This window comes from Crassostrea angulata, chromosome 4 (assembly GCF_025612915.1).
Source record: "Crassostrea angulata isolate pt1a10 chromosome 4, ASM2561291v2, whole genome shotgun sequence".
NCBI lineage: Eukaryota > Metazoa > Mollusca > Bivalvia > Ostreida > Ostreidae > Magallana > Magallana angulata.
The window spans coordinates 20,454,063-20,473,131 of NC_069114.1; the positions used below are offsets into that span (position 1 = coordinate 20,454,063).

The 19,069-nt window shown below is 33.6% G+C and overlaps 1 protein-coding gene across 1 annotated transcript; it reads left to right on the top strand.

Annotated features, from left to right (window-relative positions):
* The first annotated feature begins 1,256 nt into the window (after window positions 1–1,256).
* LOC128180096 (DNA polymerase nu-like) lies at window positions 1,257–18,990 on the top strand. The gene is given in 22 exon segments (XM_052847937.1): window positions 1,257–1,413; window positions 1,764–2,696; window positions 2,806–2,822; window positions 2,824–2,919; window positions 3,255–3,413; window positions 3,556–3,594; window positions 3,738–3,844; window positions 5,829–5,950; window positions 6,257–6,366; window positions 6,618–6,836; window positions 7,071–7,154; window positions 7,284–7,436; window positions 8,659–8,851; window positions 9,150–9,236; window positions 9,439–9,553; window positions 9,897–9,979; window positions 10,155–10,226; window positions 10,796–10,855; window positions 15,223–15,333; window positions 15,738–15,816; window positions 17,438–17,505; window positions 18,846–18,990. Coding segments are annotated over 22 exon segments (3,189 nt in total). The 5' UTR covers window positions 1,257–1,271; the 3' UTR covers window positions 18,986–18,990.
* Window positions 18,991–19,069: the final 79 nt, after the last annotated feature.

Consider the following 19,069-nt stretch of genomic DNA (forward strand, 5'->3'; position numbering starts at 1 on the left):
CGACGTTATAACTAAGTTTCTTTAGTATCGAGTTTTTTATTAAACTATTAATTTAATCCAACATTATGTATTACATTTGTGTTCAATTTAAGACATTAACTGGGTAAAATACACGGATAAAATAATGTACTATAAATGGCAAATCCTGCTTCGGATCCGGTATTGTAAACTATAAATGAAGCTGAAATAAAGGTCGTGAATTAATTTTTTCAAGGAATTTATTGACAGGTTATCAACAGAAGCATGTTAAATAGCACTTAATGATTTTATATTGAAATACAACAAATAAGGAAAAATTAACTCATTTTTTGCATTTCTGGCAAATTCCCTTAGGTTCTCGTGGTAAATATTGAGACGACTTCAATGAAATCGGGCTGCCAAATGTATGTTTTGTTTTAAATTCTGAAATAATAGTAGAGTAGTAAAGTTACTGTAGAAAAAGTTTATGCAAGAAATTTCATCAGGTATTCACTATGAAATAAAAGAACCCAACTTCTTGGACTAAAAGAATAATGCAAATACTAATGAAAAGTTGCTTGGAGATGATTGTAATTGCTTCTATGGCCGTACTTGAGTCGAAAACATCAATGCTCCCCTACCATTAACTCTTGACATTTTCGTTTCCCCGATGATGCTCTTTCCCGTCAATTGATCTTATGCTAGTAGCTATATATGTTGGATAGTTCTGTAACATTATTTTTTTTTAAATCAAATTTTTATCAAAAGTTACTGTCAGATTATTTTATTTAGGACAGTTGAATAAAATTGAAATTCGTCAAAAACTGTTCCGGTGACATAACAAGCATTTCAAACTTAAGCCTTTCATGAAATGGTAAAATACTTAAATTTTCTTTAGTTAGATGGGATACAGTAAGATTGAATTCAAACGGTGCATGGTAGTCCTAATAATTTGTGTTTATGTCAAAAAATTCCATAAATAGTTCGATGATTTTTTTTTCAAAACCTTTGTTTGTTTGTTTGTTTTATTTCTTTTCAAGCTAAATTGTATGGCATACTAGCAAGGCATACATGTACCAATACATGCATCGTGAATCGGAACATTTTAGGACTAGCATGCTTTCCTTCTGGATAGTTTTTTTTTTTTCAGTGAAGTCGGGGTTTTTTTTTTCTAATGACAAGTTTCACGAATGTTATAATTTATGCTTATTTTTACAGTCTTAAAACTTTGCTTTTTTTTTTATTTGATCGGGTTAGATTCTTATTCTTTTTAATGTCACGTGACAGACACGTGGTTCAGCGTGCAGACGATAATGAATCGCCAAATAACTTGGAAACCGGCGAAAGATGCTCCGATTTTAAAGAAGTTCACTAATTTATCAGATGATGCACAGTGTATTCTATCAGCATTTTACAAGGATAAGCGTCAGTCATCGAAATTTGCATCCCAGAGAGGTTGTTATGACTATTTTTATGAAAAATTTGCTCCTATAACTGTACTTCAGTAATGCAATGTACACACAGACCAGCCTTATACTATTCAATTAAAATAACGTTCAGCACAAACTAACTCCAAATTTTGACATGTTTATTATTAACGTAATATCTTACCGATATGGAGAGAGAGAGAGAGATGTGTTGTAAGAAAAATACTTTCAGGGTCTTGATCTCGATTGAAATCGTGATATGTGAAAACTCTTCTTGGGTCAGCTAGTCATTGATGCCTATATACATGAAATAGTGTATCATTGAGTGCTATATGTCTCAAGTGGTTATTAAATTGATTTCTTTTCTTTTTTCTTCAGATGTTTCAAGTTATTATCAAGATATCTACAGGAAAAAATTTTGTTTGTCTTCAACCCAAGGTACAAACACAACAATCAAAACAGAAAAACTGTCCTGGAATGAGCAAATGGACATGGGATATTCCACTCAGCAACAAAATTTTGGTATAGATTTTGAGGAACTTGAGGAAGAAAGAGGTTGTGTACCTAGGGAACAAGTTACAGATTGTCAAAACGATGAAAAGCAATTATTTCTTGAGAAAGAAAATAAAGGATATGGTACAGATAGAAACTCTCTCCTGTGTAAAAGCCAGAACAGCAAGTCAAATTTTCAGAGATATGTAAGTACTACAGCTCATAACGTTACATCTTTAGGTGATAAAAGGCAGCTTTCTGGCAGTTTGTTTGGTACTATTCAAAAAAGCTGTTATTCAAACTGCTCTGCTGACATGGAGGGAAAAACACATGCTGGTACTAGTTTCAGAGATCATTATAGCAAAAGTGTGCTGATCGGTAGAGCAAATTGTAAAGATGTAAACCCTGTGTCTCTTTCTGGAGAAGTTCAAAGATTTAAAAAATTTCAAAATAAATGCAGTCTTCCAAATTTAGGAGCTAGCATTCATGGTCCAAATGAGCTGACCAACAAATCAACAGTTTCTCAGTTTGATGATGTCAGTACAAATGAAGAGAATATGCAATCCAGTTCACAGTCCCTATTCTCTCAAGATGAACTAGGCCATAAAGAAGAATCAAAGTTTTCAATTGATTGTGAGTCAAATGTGCAAAAGAATGGTATTGCAGTTCCTGTCAAGGAAAATGAAAGAACTCCTTATGTCATTGCTCCAAATTCTGTGACCAGTATTAGTTCAAAAATAGCAAGGAGGTTGTATCAGCACAAGCAAAAAAGGCAGGAAGATCAAAAAGCTGTGACAGAATGTAGTAATGTTAACAATAGTAAGAACATATACTTCAAAACATTTTAACCTGTTTGGTTTTTTATGAACATTTGTATTTCCTATTACATTATATTTCATTGATCAGTTTCCTTTATTCTATTGAATAGATAATGGAAAGGAAAGAAAAAAAAACCCTAACCCAGTATTTTGTGCCTTACAAGAAAAAGAGAAGTGAAGATGAAAGAAAAGAGGACTTCAAAGAGCAGAAAAATCAGCCTGAGGTAAGTATTATGTATTCATTTATGTATACCACATATTAGGTTATAATTTATGACCATCAAATTTTTGCTTATTTTACAATCCCCAAAAATAGCAGAAATTTTCTGGCATTGCATAATGCTATTAGAAATTTTTGGATTGCTCAAAATGACTTGCACAAAGAAACATTTAATATTTTTTTCATTTTTGCAAGTTTTGTGACATTTTGTCACACACCCCCAAAAAGATTTATTGTATATCTAGTAAATTCTAGTTACATACATGTATGTACATGTATGAACTAGTTTGTAGAATAAAGTATAGAGTCATTACAGTTTAAGTTGAATTCAATTCAAAGGGTGGTGTATCCAATGTGGATAAGATGTCAGAATGGGAGCGAAAAAAAGTATTTGAAAAGTTCCTACAAAGTCGGGAAATAGCCATTACTCTCGTGTACTCTGATGGCTCAACACAGCTCAGGGAAAATTTGGATGCTACAAACAGTAGTAACACTAAGGTATAAGATAATTTCAATTGGTGCTGCACGTACATGTACATTTATAAAATTATGTACGTGGTACAAACTCCACCATTGTACACATGTACTATAGACAGTTCTTTAATGGGAGATTGCTGATTTTGATTCTATACATTTGCAGAAGAAAAGCAGCACTGTAAAGCTGAAAAATCTATCACAGGTAACAATATACATGTACAGTGTATTCTAGTACCTAGATACTGGTAAATTACTGTATGTAGTTTGATCATTGCCAGATCTTTTCATGCATGAGATCAACATTTGAATAGACATGTATGTATCTACATATATCTGCATCTACAGGTCTCAGGATGGTACATGAAATGTAGAAGTAATTTAGTTGGACAAGATGATGAAATTCTCTACATTCCTCAACATACAAGAGATGTTTCAATCAATGAACAGATCAGGTATATTGTAATATCTTGGTAATTACAGGAATAAATCACCAGAACACGTGGGAATCAAATACACATGTTTATCTAGAAAGTTCAACAACACAATTATAGCAATCTCGATCCCGAGGTAAATTCGCAAACACTACACTCCTCCCTTTTAAAATCTTAAATTCTTTCTTGAATTTAAACAAAGGATCCAAGTACACCAAAATAACAGATTTGATTTAACCTTTAACACGAAGATTAACAAACAAAACTTTCAACATAAGAAACGTCCAAATGTCACAAAGTAAGTCAGATTTCCTCAATGAGCCTACGGACGGGTTTGCGTTCACGCACGGGCCGTGGTGAGGGTATGCTCATTGACTGGTTCGCCGCCCTGGATAACATCACTCGACTGGTGGTAGACGGTGTCTTCGACGTTTGACTAGATGTTGGGGAACTTCCTGCTTCCTTGGAAGGTTCTGCATTCGGGAGATCCACTTCCTCTGGTAGATCCACTGTAGGTCTTGTCGGCTCCTTCAAGGAAAAGTCGCTCAGGGGCGGCAACGCTTGTGGAAGTTTAGCATTGCACGCTAGCAAGTGGTCAAGGTGACAAAATCTTTTGCGATTTCCGACTTGGACTAGGTAAGTAAGTGGACCACAAACTTTGTTTACTGTTCTAGGTAGCCACTTCCATTTCCCAGGCTGAATTGTAGTCTTCACTTGCACTTGGTCTCCTTCTTCAAACTGTCTGACCTTCACCTTGCCTCGATCATGAAAGTCTTTCATCCGCTGCTGACTTTTCTCAACACTCTTCCCGATGTCAGGCTTCACCAGTGTGAGACGCGTTCTAAGTTGCCTCTTCAGAAATAGCTCAGAGGGTGACACACCAGTAGTTGTGTGGGGAGTAACTCTATACTTTAATAGGAAGTTTGCTAATCGATGCTCTAGCGATTGTTGCCGTCCCTCAACATCTTTGCTTTTCAGGGCCTTCTTCACTATCTGTACTCCTCGCTCAGCAAATCCATTGGATTGCGGGTGGTACGGTGGAACGAGGGTATGTTTTATACCATTTTGACGTGTAAAGTCACGAAATTCATGGGACGTGAACTGTGGTCCATTGTCACTCACTATCTCCTCTGGTAATCCGGTTGACGCAAACAGCATCCGAAGTTTGTCAATCGTGTTAGCACTGGTGGTTGATCTCACTGGAATGACTTCCAACCACTTTGAATAACTGTCATTGACAATAAGTAGAGATTGTCCCTTATACTCTGCATAATCAATATGGATGCGTTGAAATGGTCTGGTTGCCCAAATCCATGGGTGTAATGAGGCAGACTGGGGACTGTTCCTGACGGACATACATAACGGACATGCCTGCACTGTCTCCTCAATGTTTCTGTCCAAGTTTGGCCACCATACATATCCTCGTGCAAGAGCCTTCATCCTGCACATACCAAGGTGCTCTTCATGAAGCTCCTCCATGATTCGTTTACGCAGTGCCATAGGAATTACCACTCGGATTCCCCAAAGGATAATCCCTTGTTCTATACTCAAACTGCTCCTGCGCTCAAAGAATCATGGAGGAGCTTCATGAAGAGCACCTTGGTCCCCGCGTGGGTTCGTATCCCATCCTCGTCGCCACTGTAATATCTTGGTAATTACAGGAATAAATCACCAGAACACGTGGGAATCAAATACACATGTTTATCTAGAAAGTTCAACAACACAATTATAGCAATCTCGATCCCGAGGTAAATTCGCAAACACTACATATATAATACATATATGTACATGTATTCCACAAAATGTTATGTGTTTAATCTAATTATACAGAAGCCAAATTATAAGTACTGTGAATGAAATTGTTTCCATTAAGGTACATCAACCTTCAATGATATTTGAATGAATTTTATAAAGTCAAATGTCCTCCACAACCATGTTCAAAACTTACATGAAATAATTATGATTAATATAATATAATGAATCTCCCATGGTATTTTACTTGCAGACAATTTCTGAAGGATTTTATCAGAAACAATTCCAGGCAAGTATGCTTCTGTGCTAAGGACTTTCTGATTGTTCTATTAAAGTACCTGTATGCAGAAAATGCAGATGCAGGTCATAAATATGGTATGTATTTTATGTTTATTTGAATACCAAAATATATTATGCATTAGTTTGAACTTTTTTTCATTAATGATGAAAACAAATGTTATGTCATTGTTCCAAACAATATAGAATGATTAGAACTCGGTTTTTATTAATGCATACAGCTTTAATTACTACAAGGGTGATAATCATACAATCTACAATCAATATTTTCGTAAAAAAGAGAGAGGATAAGACGCTACAGGTTTTCCCCTGTTTCTTCAGAAAATAAGTAGTAATATATGGCAAAATATAAATCTCTGACATTTAAATTTTCATTTTTCTTAGTGTTGGAAACAAATATATGGGATCCAGTTGTTGCACAATGGCTCTTAAATCCAGACAAATCTACCTCATCATTTCAACAGATGCTTGCTGATAATGGGATTCAGCAAAAGGTTTCTTTAATTTGATTCATTAAAATATCTACAACTGCATACATGCAGTGAAGACAAAATCGGACATTTTTTTATTGTTATTTATTAAAGTTGTAATACATGTTCTAAAAAAAAAATTAGTTTATCTTACATGTAATATTTTGATATTGTCACATGGAATTGTTGACAGACAAATTATTGGATTGTGTTGTAAAAAGATGTATCATTTATAGAGATGCTTATTTTTTACTTTTTTCTTTCTCTCTCATTAGAATATCTCAATTGATCAGATTGGACACAATACCATTTCAGATGATATGGAAATGATACTGGATCTGATTCAAAAGCAGTTCAATAGTATATGCTCTAAAAACATGAGACAGTTGTTTCTCCGAGTGGAGACAAAGCTAACACCTCTCCTGGCCATTATGGACACCCAAAAAATCAAAGTTTCTACGGACACAATGTTGAAATTCTCCGATATTTTACAGGTACTAAACAATCCTTGTGTCAAAAACAGAGAACTTCATTTTGTGAAAGAAATCAATGATAATGATATCTTTACATTATCTTTTCAATTTTGTTCGACAATGATGAAATTATTACATGTTTGTACAGCGATTAGCCTTATGAATATGATTATATATAAATGTACATCTCAAAAGTCTTTTACCCGCAAACCCCTAGTTAATAAACTACGCTTAAATCACAATTTTTTTTTCCAGAAAAAGCTGGAATTCCTTGAGCAGAAGGCATATAAGATTGTGGGTCATTCTTTTTCAATTACCAGTCCAGCTCAGATACGGCAGGTTAATTATGTAGCGCATTCTTGTTGTTGATCAATGTAGACATGTACTTAATTCATTCTATATTCTAAACAAATTCTAAATAACACTTTAATGAATGTGTCTCAAAGTACAATTTTTTTTCCTTTAAAGGTAATTTTTGAAGAGCTTCAGCTTCATACAAGGCTGAGTAACTCTAAGCTTGCCAAAACAGCAGTGGGACACCAGTTGTCGACCTCGGAATCTGTACTTACTCAGCTGATGCACCTTCATCCCCTCCCTGCTGTAATACTGGAATATCGACAGGTGTGTACTGAATACTGAAAATTCTTTTGTTATTGTAAACTACCGGTGAAAGGTACATGATATCGGAAAATTTGACATTGTTTTGTTACGGGAAAGTTTTAACTTGGTTTGGCGTTTGATGAATAAATAATTATTAGTCAATAGTGGGATCTCAGTTTCATCTTTTTTGCTAGTCTGTACTTTTGCAGCACAAATGCATTTTTAATCACAAAAATGCACAGATTATTTATTTACACAAAGAGACTTTAGCACCATTGGACCATTATTTAGATTTTCGTTAGAATTGTAAATGATTATCATTTTTCACATGTAGGTATTAGTTGTATAAACTGTACCTAGCCTTTTCGGCACAGGTGAGTGCATGTAGGCATTTACCTGCTTCCAAAGCTAGGAGTCCATCTACTCTTCTACTGACGTGTTATGTACTATGAGTAATACATACATGTGGAGTTGAGAGATGTTTCTTTTTGATCAACCAAATATAAGGTCTACAGGCAATTTATAAATTTTCATCAAATAAACAAAATCATCTAAATAAATTTTAATATTTATTTTTAATACCTTTGTTTGAAGTTAATTTTATGTTAAGAAGCAATAACTTTGGCTGAATTAAACAGAATATTTTGCTCTTTCGTTAGTTGTACATATGTATGAAAGTTAATACAAGTGTTTCATATCTTGGCACACACTTCCTTGATTTTTTGATAAAAATTTACCTGATACAAGAGTTGCTGTTCTTTGACAACAGCAACTTAATGTCTTTTAATCAGTAAAAGAATAATTTTTATCCATTAGAATTAAAGCAACATGTTGTTTATTTCACTATTCAAAGCAAAAATCTATTTTTTGATTATTTGACAAGATCTCTTGAAATATGCTCTTAGCTACAAAAAGTGCTTTAAAAGGGGAATAACTCCTAATATTCCAAATATTTCCACACACTATGAATTTTAAAATCTTTTTTGCAGTCATTTAATCTTTTTTTTCTAAATATGAATGTCTTATTTATATTAATCAAAATTCAGTAATATTCTAGTCAGTTATTTCCCTTGAAAAGTTTTGCTAATGCATGCTAGCAGAGTAGCTAGATGCTAAGTTGATCGATACATGCATGTTCTTGATTTCAACTATATGTACATGGATATGCTAAATCTTTGTTAATCATATAGCTTTGCGAGTCTCAATTAACTTGATTTTAATTAGTTTACTATATTCTTTACAGGTTCAAAAACTGAAGTCTACATATGTAGACGGAATGATGAGTGCAGTGGTCAGTGGATACCTGTCGACCCACTGGGACCAAACCTCGGCCGCCACTGGTCGGCTCTCCTCTCACTCCCCCAACATCCAGGCTATCCCCAAAACTGCCAGTTCTATTTCAGTCTCCGCAGTTAAAGACAAGGAATGCATTGTGGGTGAGATTTTTTTCACCCTTTTGATAGTTTTCTTACAATCAATATTAATAATTATATTTTGATTTAATTTTACTCAATTATATTGGATATTGGACTTTTTGTACATTGTATCGGATATTTAACTTGTAAGGTAAACAATGGTAAGGGAAAAGATATAATGTCAAGAGTGAGCATAATTGCAAAAATATTTCACAATCCTTGGAGCATTATAATTATATCAACTGAAGTCTATCATGCAATTACTTTAACTGATTTATGATATCTCATATAAGATGTACGTGATTTAATTAATGTGTAGGATACACAGATCTTGGAGAGAAAAATGTAGATATATTTGCAAGGGATTCTTTCATCAGCCATGATGGATGGTCATTTTTATCTGCAGGTATAAAAAAGTATTTGTAAATATTAAACAAAATTGCAAATATTAATACTAGATAAAAACACAGAATGAATCATGCAGTTTGTCCCGTTAATTAATTAAAGACTTGACTATGATTTCTCTCTTTATTCCCGTATTCTATTCTCTTAATTTTCTTCATGTTATAAAACTCGAATTCATGCATTTTTGTATTTCATGGTAACAGATTTTCAACAAATTGAACTTAGATTGCTAGCTCATTTGGCAAATGATTCAACGCTATTACGACTGTTCAATGAGAGTTGTGAGAAAGACATATTTGTAGAGCTTACAGCACAATGGTATATGTTTAATATAGTTAGTTTAATTTAAGATATAATTATTGTGACCCTTTCATTTTTAATTAAATAAAGCCCTAATTTTCAAAATAAATCTGTGCTTATCAAGTTTAAGAATGATGCTTATGTTTTGTACCTGTATGAGATGAATCTAAATTATGTACCGGTAGATTGCTTATAACATACAAAATATCACAACTGTCTTATGAAACTTATGAGGGAAACAATTTTGAATTTTAATTATATTTCAGATTTATTGTAAAGTTATAAAAAAAAAAAAAAAAAAAAAATTACCTGAAATTGTACCTATGATACAAACATAGAATCTGCATATAATTTTTTGTAGGTTGAGGAAACTACCTGATAATGTTTCTTCAGCTGAGCGGGAACAGACAAAGAGAATAGTCTATTCGGTCATGTATGGTGCAGGTACATGTACATTTTGATTTATTTCATACTTTTCTATGCAGTCCTATAAAATACGCTTTTAAATTAATTATAAAGAATAGCAATTATATTATGCTAATTAATAACAATAATTTCTTTAGGTAATATTTTGACATTAATATGATAATTAATGCAGATTATTTTAATATTCAAACAGGAAAAGAAAAATTGGCTGAATATTTGAAGATACCAGCAGTAGAAGCTAAAAATATCATAGATAGTTTCCTAGGTACTGGGTTTCACGATATTGCATGTTATATAATATTTGCTAGAAAAATCTTTTTACAGAGATGTTTTAAAAATATCTCATTTTTCATACATAATCATACAAGTAAATATATATAATTATAATTCAATTTCAAAAGAAGCTTTACAATAGTATACATGTTCAAGTGCTTTACAAATATACTTGTAGCATTTTCTAGCTTAGTTAATTGTAATGAAAACTATAGGAAAAAGGAAGATTTGTGTTATATATGTTGCATTAAAAGACATGAGGGTCAAACCAACTGCTTTTCATCAATTTCGTAAGATTGATTGAGGTTCACTATAGTTGTTATACCACTAGTAATGAGCCAATAATATGTCATTGACCATCAACTCAATAGAAACATCACTGGTATAAGTTGACATACTCATTTTCTATAAAAACCCAAATTTTAGAGTTCTCAACCCCTGCTAAAAAGTGGACAACTCAGATGAGAGATTTTGGGAAATGGTATATTTATATATGTTATACTTGTGTACTATTTTTTTTCTGCTTATTTTTCATTGTCTTGTTTTTTCTTTTTTATGCAGTTTCTTTCCCTGCTGTGAATCATTTTTCAAGAAGATGCATTGAATTTTGCAGACAGAAAGGTATAATTACATTATATCTATATACAGTGCTGCTATCGTGAAAGTTGACAAAACTATCCTATCCTATCCTATATCCTGTATCCTGCATCCTATCCTGCAAATAAGCTCTATCCTATCCTATCCTATCCCATACTTTCAAAATATAGGAATGCAAGTTAAATAAAACGAAATTTAAAGATAAAATGATTTTATTAATTAATGTAGTACTCAAAATGAATAATTAAATCTTAAAACCGAATATTCATCGAGCGGGATAACTTACTTACCTGTGTTACGGTAAAATTAAATCGTACGCGGGATGGACACAATAACGTAAACAAACAGGTAAGCGATTAAATTTTTGATTTAATTATATTTATGCATAAACAAGAGGCCCATGGGCCACATTGCTCACCTGAACAGCAGTTCCTTGTAACATTACATTTCGTAGCATATGCTTTTTCTATTTTAAACATTGAACCCCTTTCTGGGGACCCAGTTATGGTCCGAGGTTTATGGTTGGCTTGAACAACATAAACAGTAACATAGGAATGAAAATGTGTAGCACTGCGGTAGGACCGCACGTACACAACCTGAAAAACTGAACGTAGCAGAGTTCCACTTCAAGAGAAATAACTCAGACTGTACAGAACATCAAGAAAGATAACTCTTGGTTCCACTACATTAGAGTTTACACAATTTGAGGATCCTTGCATAATAATCTCACAAACTGTAGCATTATAGTTCTCAAGAAAAACTTTTTAAAAACATTTTCAATATATCTTTCTATGTTAAACTTTGAACCCCTCTTGGGGCCACAGTATTAGTTCAGGGCTAAAGTTTTAATTATTTGGAATCTACATTATTTAAGGATGCTTGCATAGTTATCTCACAAGCTGAAGCATTATAGTTCCCTAGAAAAAGATTTTTCAACATTTTCCCTCTATATTTCTGTGCTAAACTTTGAACACCTCTTGGGGCCCCAGTATTAGATTGAGGTCACAGCTTTTATAATTTCGAATCTACACTATTTGAGGGTGCTTACGTAGTTATCTGACAAACTGATGCATTGTAGTTCTCGAAAAGAAGATTTTTAAACATTTTCCATATATACCGGTACTTCTACATTTAACTTTAAACCCATCTTGGGTCCCTAGTATTAGTCCAGGGGTCACTATTTTAAAACTGTCGAACCTTCATTATCCAAGGTTGTATGCATGATAGTAATCTCACAAATTGAGGCATTGTAGTTCTCGAGAAGAAGATATTTTAACGTTACCTTTATATTTCTATAATAAACTTTGACCCCATCTTGGGGCCCCAGTATTGGTCCGGGGGTCACGATTTTACCAATTAGGAATCTACATGAGCGAAGGCATAGAAATTCCACAAACTAAAACATTGTAGTTCTTGAGAAGAAAATTTTTAAACTTTTCCTTTATGTTTTTTAAAATGTTTAAACTTTGAACCCCTCTTGGTGCCCATCAATTGTCCGGGAGTTACAATTTTTTGAATCTCCATTATTTAAGGATGTACATGTATGCATAGTAATATCCCAAACAGTTGCACTATAGTTCTTGAGAAGAAGATTTTAAAACATTTTCCTATATATGTTAAAATCTAAACCCCTACTGGGGCCCCACTTTTTGTTCAGGGGTCACGATTTTTACAATCTTCACTATATATACAACCGTTTGTGTATGTATTGGCATTTTTGGTGAAGTGGTTTTTGAGAAGAAAATTTTTAAACATTTTTCATATGTAGTTCTATGTTAAACTTTGAACCCCGCCTGGGGCTGCAGTTTTGATTTGAGGGTCACGATTTCTACAATTTAGAATCTTCATTATACATACAAGCTTTTGTGTAAATATTGGCATTTCTGGTGCAGTGGTTCTTGAGAAGAAGATTTTTTAAACATTTTCCTAAGGTATATCTATGTTAAACTTTGAACCCCGCCTGAGGCCCCAGTTTTGGTCCGAGGGTCACGATTGTTACAATTTAGAATCTTCACTATATAAACAAGCTTTTGTGTAAATATTGGCATTTCTGGTGCAGTGGTTCTTGAGAAGAAGATTTTTTAAACATTTTCCTAAGGTATATCTATGTTAAATTTGACCCCCGCCTGGGGCCCCAGTTTTGGTCCGAGGGTCACGATTTTTACAATTTAGAATCTTCACTAAGTATACAAGCTTATGTGTAAATATTGGCATTTCTGGTGCAGTGGTTCTTGAGAAGAAGATTTTTTAAAAATTTCCTATGTATTTCTATGTTAAACTTTGAACCCCGCCTGGGGCCCCAGTTTTGGTCCGAGGGTCACGATTTTTACAATTTAGAATCTTCACTATATATACAAGTTTTTGTGTAAATATTGGCATTTCTGTTGCAGTGGTTCTTGAGAAGAAGATTTTTAAAACATTTTCCTATGTATTTCTGTGTTAAACTTTGAACCCCGCCTGGGGCCCCAGTTTTGGTCCGAGGGTCACGATTTTTACAATTTAGAATCTTCACTATATATACAAGTTTTTGTGTAAATATTGGCATTTCTGTTGCAGTGGTTCTTGAGAAGAAGATTTTTAAAACATTTTCCTATGTATTTCTATGTTAAACTTTGAACCCCGCCTGGGGCCCCAGTTTTGGTCCGAGGGTCACGATTTTTACAATTTAGAATCTTCACTATATATACAAGTTTTTGTGTAAATATTGGCATTTCTGTTGCAGTGGTTCTTGAGAAGAAGATTTTTAAAACATTTTCCTATGTATTTCTATGTTAAACTTTGAACCCCGCCTGGGGCCCCAGTTTTGGTCCGAGGGTCACGATTTTTACAATTTAGAATCTTCACTATATATACAAGCTTTTGTGTAAATATTGGCATTTCTGGTGCAGTGGTTCTTGAGAAGAAGATTTTTAAAGACATGCACCCTATAATTACTGTTTCGCAATTATCTCCCTTTTGAAAAGGGCTGTGCCCTTTATTTTTACAATTTATAACCCCCTTTCAATAAGGATGCTTTGTACCAAATTTGGTTAAATTTGGCCCAGTGGTTTTTGAGAAGAAGTTGAAAATGTGAAAAGTTTACAGACGGACGGACAGACAGACAGACGGACGGACGGACGGACGGACGACGGACAACGGGTGATCAGAAAAGCTCACTTGAACCTTCGGTTCAGGTGAGCTAAAAACAGATAAATAACTTCGGTGCAATTATTGAGGAACTGTTTAGTCACATATTTTTTTCAAATTATTTTCTTATCACATACAACTGAGCGTCATTCTCATTATTCGAGCGATTCGTTCGGCGATAAATGTAAACACGATCTGAAAATAAGTAATTCCTTTGGGAAGTTTATATCGTTTATAGTTTAAACCACTCGGAGGTATTTTTAAAGTATAAATTCTTAAGCACTTATAGCTAGCTAACATTTATTAATTCGATATGTTCAGGTTAATATGGGACAAAAATATGCGTCCCTGTTACTGGGCTTCGAAGAAATTATATTAAACGTAAATCAATGTCTGATTCTTGTATACATGTTTATCTTTTAAAATGCCAAATTAGTCGTTTATAAATTCAAGCTTTTATTAATTTACAGACTTTAAATGAAGTAAATACAGAAATATATTTCTGACGTTGTCAAATGTTGCAACGAATTTTCGCAGTAACTCCGTACTTGCGTACGAATTGACAAAGATGTAGCGCCGACATTTTAGCGCGCATTAATGTTATGCACCGCGTTCTTGATATAATAATTATTCTTAAATGGTTTAACTTGTTAAACGTTTTAAATTGACGTTGAAAATACATTGTTTAGCCAATTTTCGTTTCGCAAAATAACTCTGAAATTTATACTCGAATCTGATTGGCTACAGGATGCAGGATAGGATAGGATAGGATAGGATAGAACTTAATTTTTATATTTCTATCCTGTATCGTGCATCCTGCATCCTATCCTATCCTATCCTTGTCAACTTTCAGGATAGCAGCACTGTACCTGGTACATGTAGAGTGCATACTTCATCATGTGATAGGTATAGCCTCTTCAATGGGATAATTTGATCAATCATATTGCATTGTTCAAAAATATAGTTCGATCAGCAGCAAGTGGAAGTTAATTGTTGGGTTAAAATTACATGATAACATGCATGGAGGAAATTTTAATAGTTGTCTTTTTGTTAGCTATATACTTGTTGCACCTTGGCCTGCATGCTTTTAACTTGTTAAATGTTTTAGATGATGAGGAAGCTGATTTAGCATGCTTGCACTTGCATGAATGTCATGCAGTCTCTTTTTCGTTTTAGCCAAACAAATACTCATGCACACAGCTAGTACCTTTAGAATACTGATGAAAAGTAAAAAAAAATATGAGTTATTATTTATTTATCGTTAGGTTATACCGAGTCTATATTTAAGAGAAAAAGGATGATTCCAAATATCAATCACCCGTCCCCTCCACTCCGAGCTCAAGCTGAGAGACAAGCAGTCAACTTCTGTGTCCAAGGTATGTTCAATATGTCCAATCTACTACTTTGTCCTTGAAAGAAAATCTTATTCAAAAGGGTAACTTTACGAAACCTGCTTTGTTGATCTAAATCAGCAGTCTAGAATCAAACTCAAACAGAGAGTGACAGATCTAAATTGAAAATTAGATAATTTCATAAGCTGACATTATGTCTTGATCCATGCTTTATTGCTTTTGATACTGGAAAATAAAAATTTGAAATTCATTTCCTGACATTAAACACTAATACCCAGTCAAGATCAATCTGGAAGTGACAGACATACACTTCTCCTTAGCATTTTAAGTTTGAAAATAATCTGTATGCAAATCAATTTTACCCATTTATTGTTACCCAGATATTATATTGCATGAATGCTTGACCTTGAAAATAAATGATCTAACAGGTTCTGCTGCTGACCTGTGCAAAGCTGCAATGCTTCAGGTAGAAAACAATCTAGTACAACACTCAGAGCTACGAGTCAGGTGGGAAATATTCTTGTTTTATGACTTCTTTGTGCTTCCTTAATTAGTGTATATTTGTGACATGCATACAGTCCCTAAAGCGTTCTACCTTCCCATTTTTCCATGTGTTCACAGTGCGCTCACTGTTCCGTTCACTCTTACTGTTCACGAAGTGCTCACCGTATGCTCACAAAACGTTCACCTTGCATTCACTGTTCACTCAGCGTTCTACTAATGTTCATTTAAGATAATGCAAGGCATTAAATTTTTTTTTTAGATAAAATTTTAAATTTTTTAAACTAAAAAATTAGATTATACGTCCCTGGATACAGGATATATGATAGGATAGGATTGTTTTGTCAACTTTCATGATAGCAGCACTGTACATGTAGTTTACGGTATTTGCTATTTTTTCCTGATTAACAAATAAATATAATTAAAGGATAACTCACGAGGCACTCCGAATAAATCGTTAATCTTGCATTCACAAAGCATTTACATATATCGTTCACCATGCTTTCACTGTTCACTTTGCTCTCCGTTTGTGGTCTGTGTTTGTCCATCGTTCATGTTCATTAGCGTTCAACAAATTCCGTTCAGCGTGAGTTTAGTGTACCCTCTGAATACGCTCACCATTCACCATTCAAGTAGGAAAGTAGAAAGTAGGTTTATCATAGGTTTGCCTCAGTATGAAGTGAATATCACCAAAGTAATTTTTTATTAAATACAATGTGATAAAACTGACAATGAATTTGAATTGCAAATGGCTGAAATTATACCCAAATTGAGCCTTGATCTCAATATTAATTGTGATTCTGAGACATGTTTCAGACTTTAAAATTTCTTAAACCAATGAACAAAACTGCAAAATACAGCTGTAATTAGCAATATTAGGACATGATGTTTTGATATGCTTAATTGAGTGCAAATTCACAGGAAACTTTAATTTTATTGTTTTTGGGGAGATTTTCTTCTTTTAAACTAAGAAGTATCATCCAGGTTATTATTTAATATTATCTAATACCTGTAGTACTACATGTATATATAATACTGCAACTATAGGCAGGGTAATTAACTCCTCCTCATGCAACAATATTACATATTTTCAGGAAATGCTGGATTAATTTTCATGATGGGATCAAGTTCCTGATCAGAACTTCCTGAAACTTTTTAAGTAATAAAGACTTGCCCTTCAGTTTTGTATAATTATTTGCCGGAAATTGGAGTTCATTATTTTCTAGGATTTCTATCTATTTCATTTACCAGGGTAATCATTTGTTGTAATTAAACATGCCATTCATTATGTGTAGCAGCAGTGAAAATTACATCTATGAATGATTCTTCATTAACATAATATAAAAAGTAAAAGAGCAGTTTTACACATGCACATGTAATTGAACTAAGATAATTTGTACATGTAAAAGTATGTCATCTTGTGTAACGTATACATGTATCACCAATGAACTCTGCTCAAGCCAATGAATTGAAAAAATGAGTTATTCCCCTTCAATCTCCTCCCTCACTCACTCTCTCTCTCTCTCTCTCTCTCTCAGACTCTTAGGAAGAGGCCCATTGTTTTCAACAAATGTATTGAGCAGTGGTAACGTAATGAAATTAAATATGGCATATATTTATTTTCCAGACTATTGGTTCAAATCCATGATGAATTACTGTTTGAGGTTCCAGATGAGCATTTATCTAAAGCTGGAGGTATGATCTGTATTTTGAAACCTGAATACAACTAATTGAAACCCCAATATATCATATACTTATATGAAATATATCCTTTCCGCCCATGCGATATATAAACCGAAAATTTGCCTTGTTTAAAAAATTTATTATTCACCTCTCCTCGGCAATATATAAATAGTGCCTGTTTAAGAGGGTAAGCGTCGGTTGACAATGGTTTTCTCGGGGTGTCAATTTCAACTCTTACCCTCCTAAAAAGGCACTATTTATTTTAATATACTGACTGTCTTAATTTTAAAGAAAACTTCACTGCTTTTATATCTGAATGACATGAATTCTATGGCGAACTGTACGCGCATAGTTTACTTGCATGTAACAATTTGTTGTGTTACCCGTTGCCAAGTGTGTTGCTAACACTGAGGGTTATAGAACGGATTATCAACTGCGTCTTTACCAATCAAATTTCAGTATTTAACATGAAAGTATAATAATCTAAATTAATCTTTGATTGTTATTACACACCCTTTCTTTGATCATCGGCTTTAATGACGTAGGGATTATTATGTGTCATTCAACTCTGGTCTCCGAGTATGACATCAAATAATTACTTGGTATACAAAAAGCCGATGTAAAATTTTCAGGAAAGTTTATTAGGGGGTGGAAAATAAAGACACAGAGTGATTTGTTGACAATAATCATTCATCACATGATGTTTTTTTATTGTTTCTTCAATATTTTCTACAAGTACATGTATATGATATAAATCATGACATGGCATTTTTTATATCGCATCCTTTATAAGCCATGGATCAATGTACTGTAAATTCCTTATTAAACGCAAGGAATTAATTTCTGCGTAAAAATCCCGATTTTAATATCTTGCTCTTATTTTTCTGACAGTTTTGCGCTACATGAAATCATAACAAATAATTGGTGCTAGCGATTTTATATTCTTGTGATTTGATGCAAAACAGCGGAATCGCAGAATTAAGTACTCGTGTAAAATGAGGAATTTACAGTATATCAGCCCTCCTGTCTGACAGCTATAGGAATTCGGTTGGGGCTAATAAAGGATGCAATATAAAAATATATAAAAAATGTAATAATCTTTATAGTCTGAGTGACAGATGTACATATACAATGTAAGTCCCGGCCCATTAAATCAAGACAATTATTTAACTTTAAGGTGGGCATGATTGCTTGTATGGGTTAATTAGATAGTCAAGGGTTTTAAGCTTAAACTCCTGTTTTATTTATTGTGTGTCAAGTATTGTGTAAATACAAGACCTCAGTAAATTGGTAATAAATATTTATTGGTACTTTAAGACAGTTGACAAATTACGATCCCTGTGTCTTAATAGCTCTGATAAAGTCGGTGATGGAGGACAGAGAGACGCTCTGCAGTGAGTTCCTAAACCTCCGAGTTCCTCTCAGAGTCTCACTGTGTGCAGGGAAAACCTGGGGTCACATGACTCCCCTACAGAACAACTCCAGTCAGTAATTTGTGTTCGTACGCATAAATAAACATGTGTTTTAAGGAAATACTTTGTACAACAAGAAAAATTATATTTCTTAAATTTTGCAA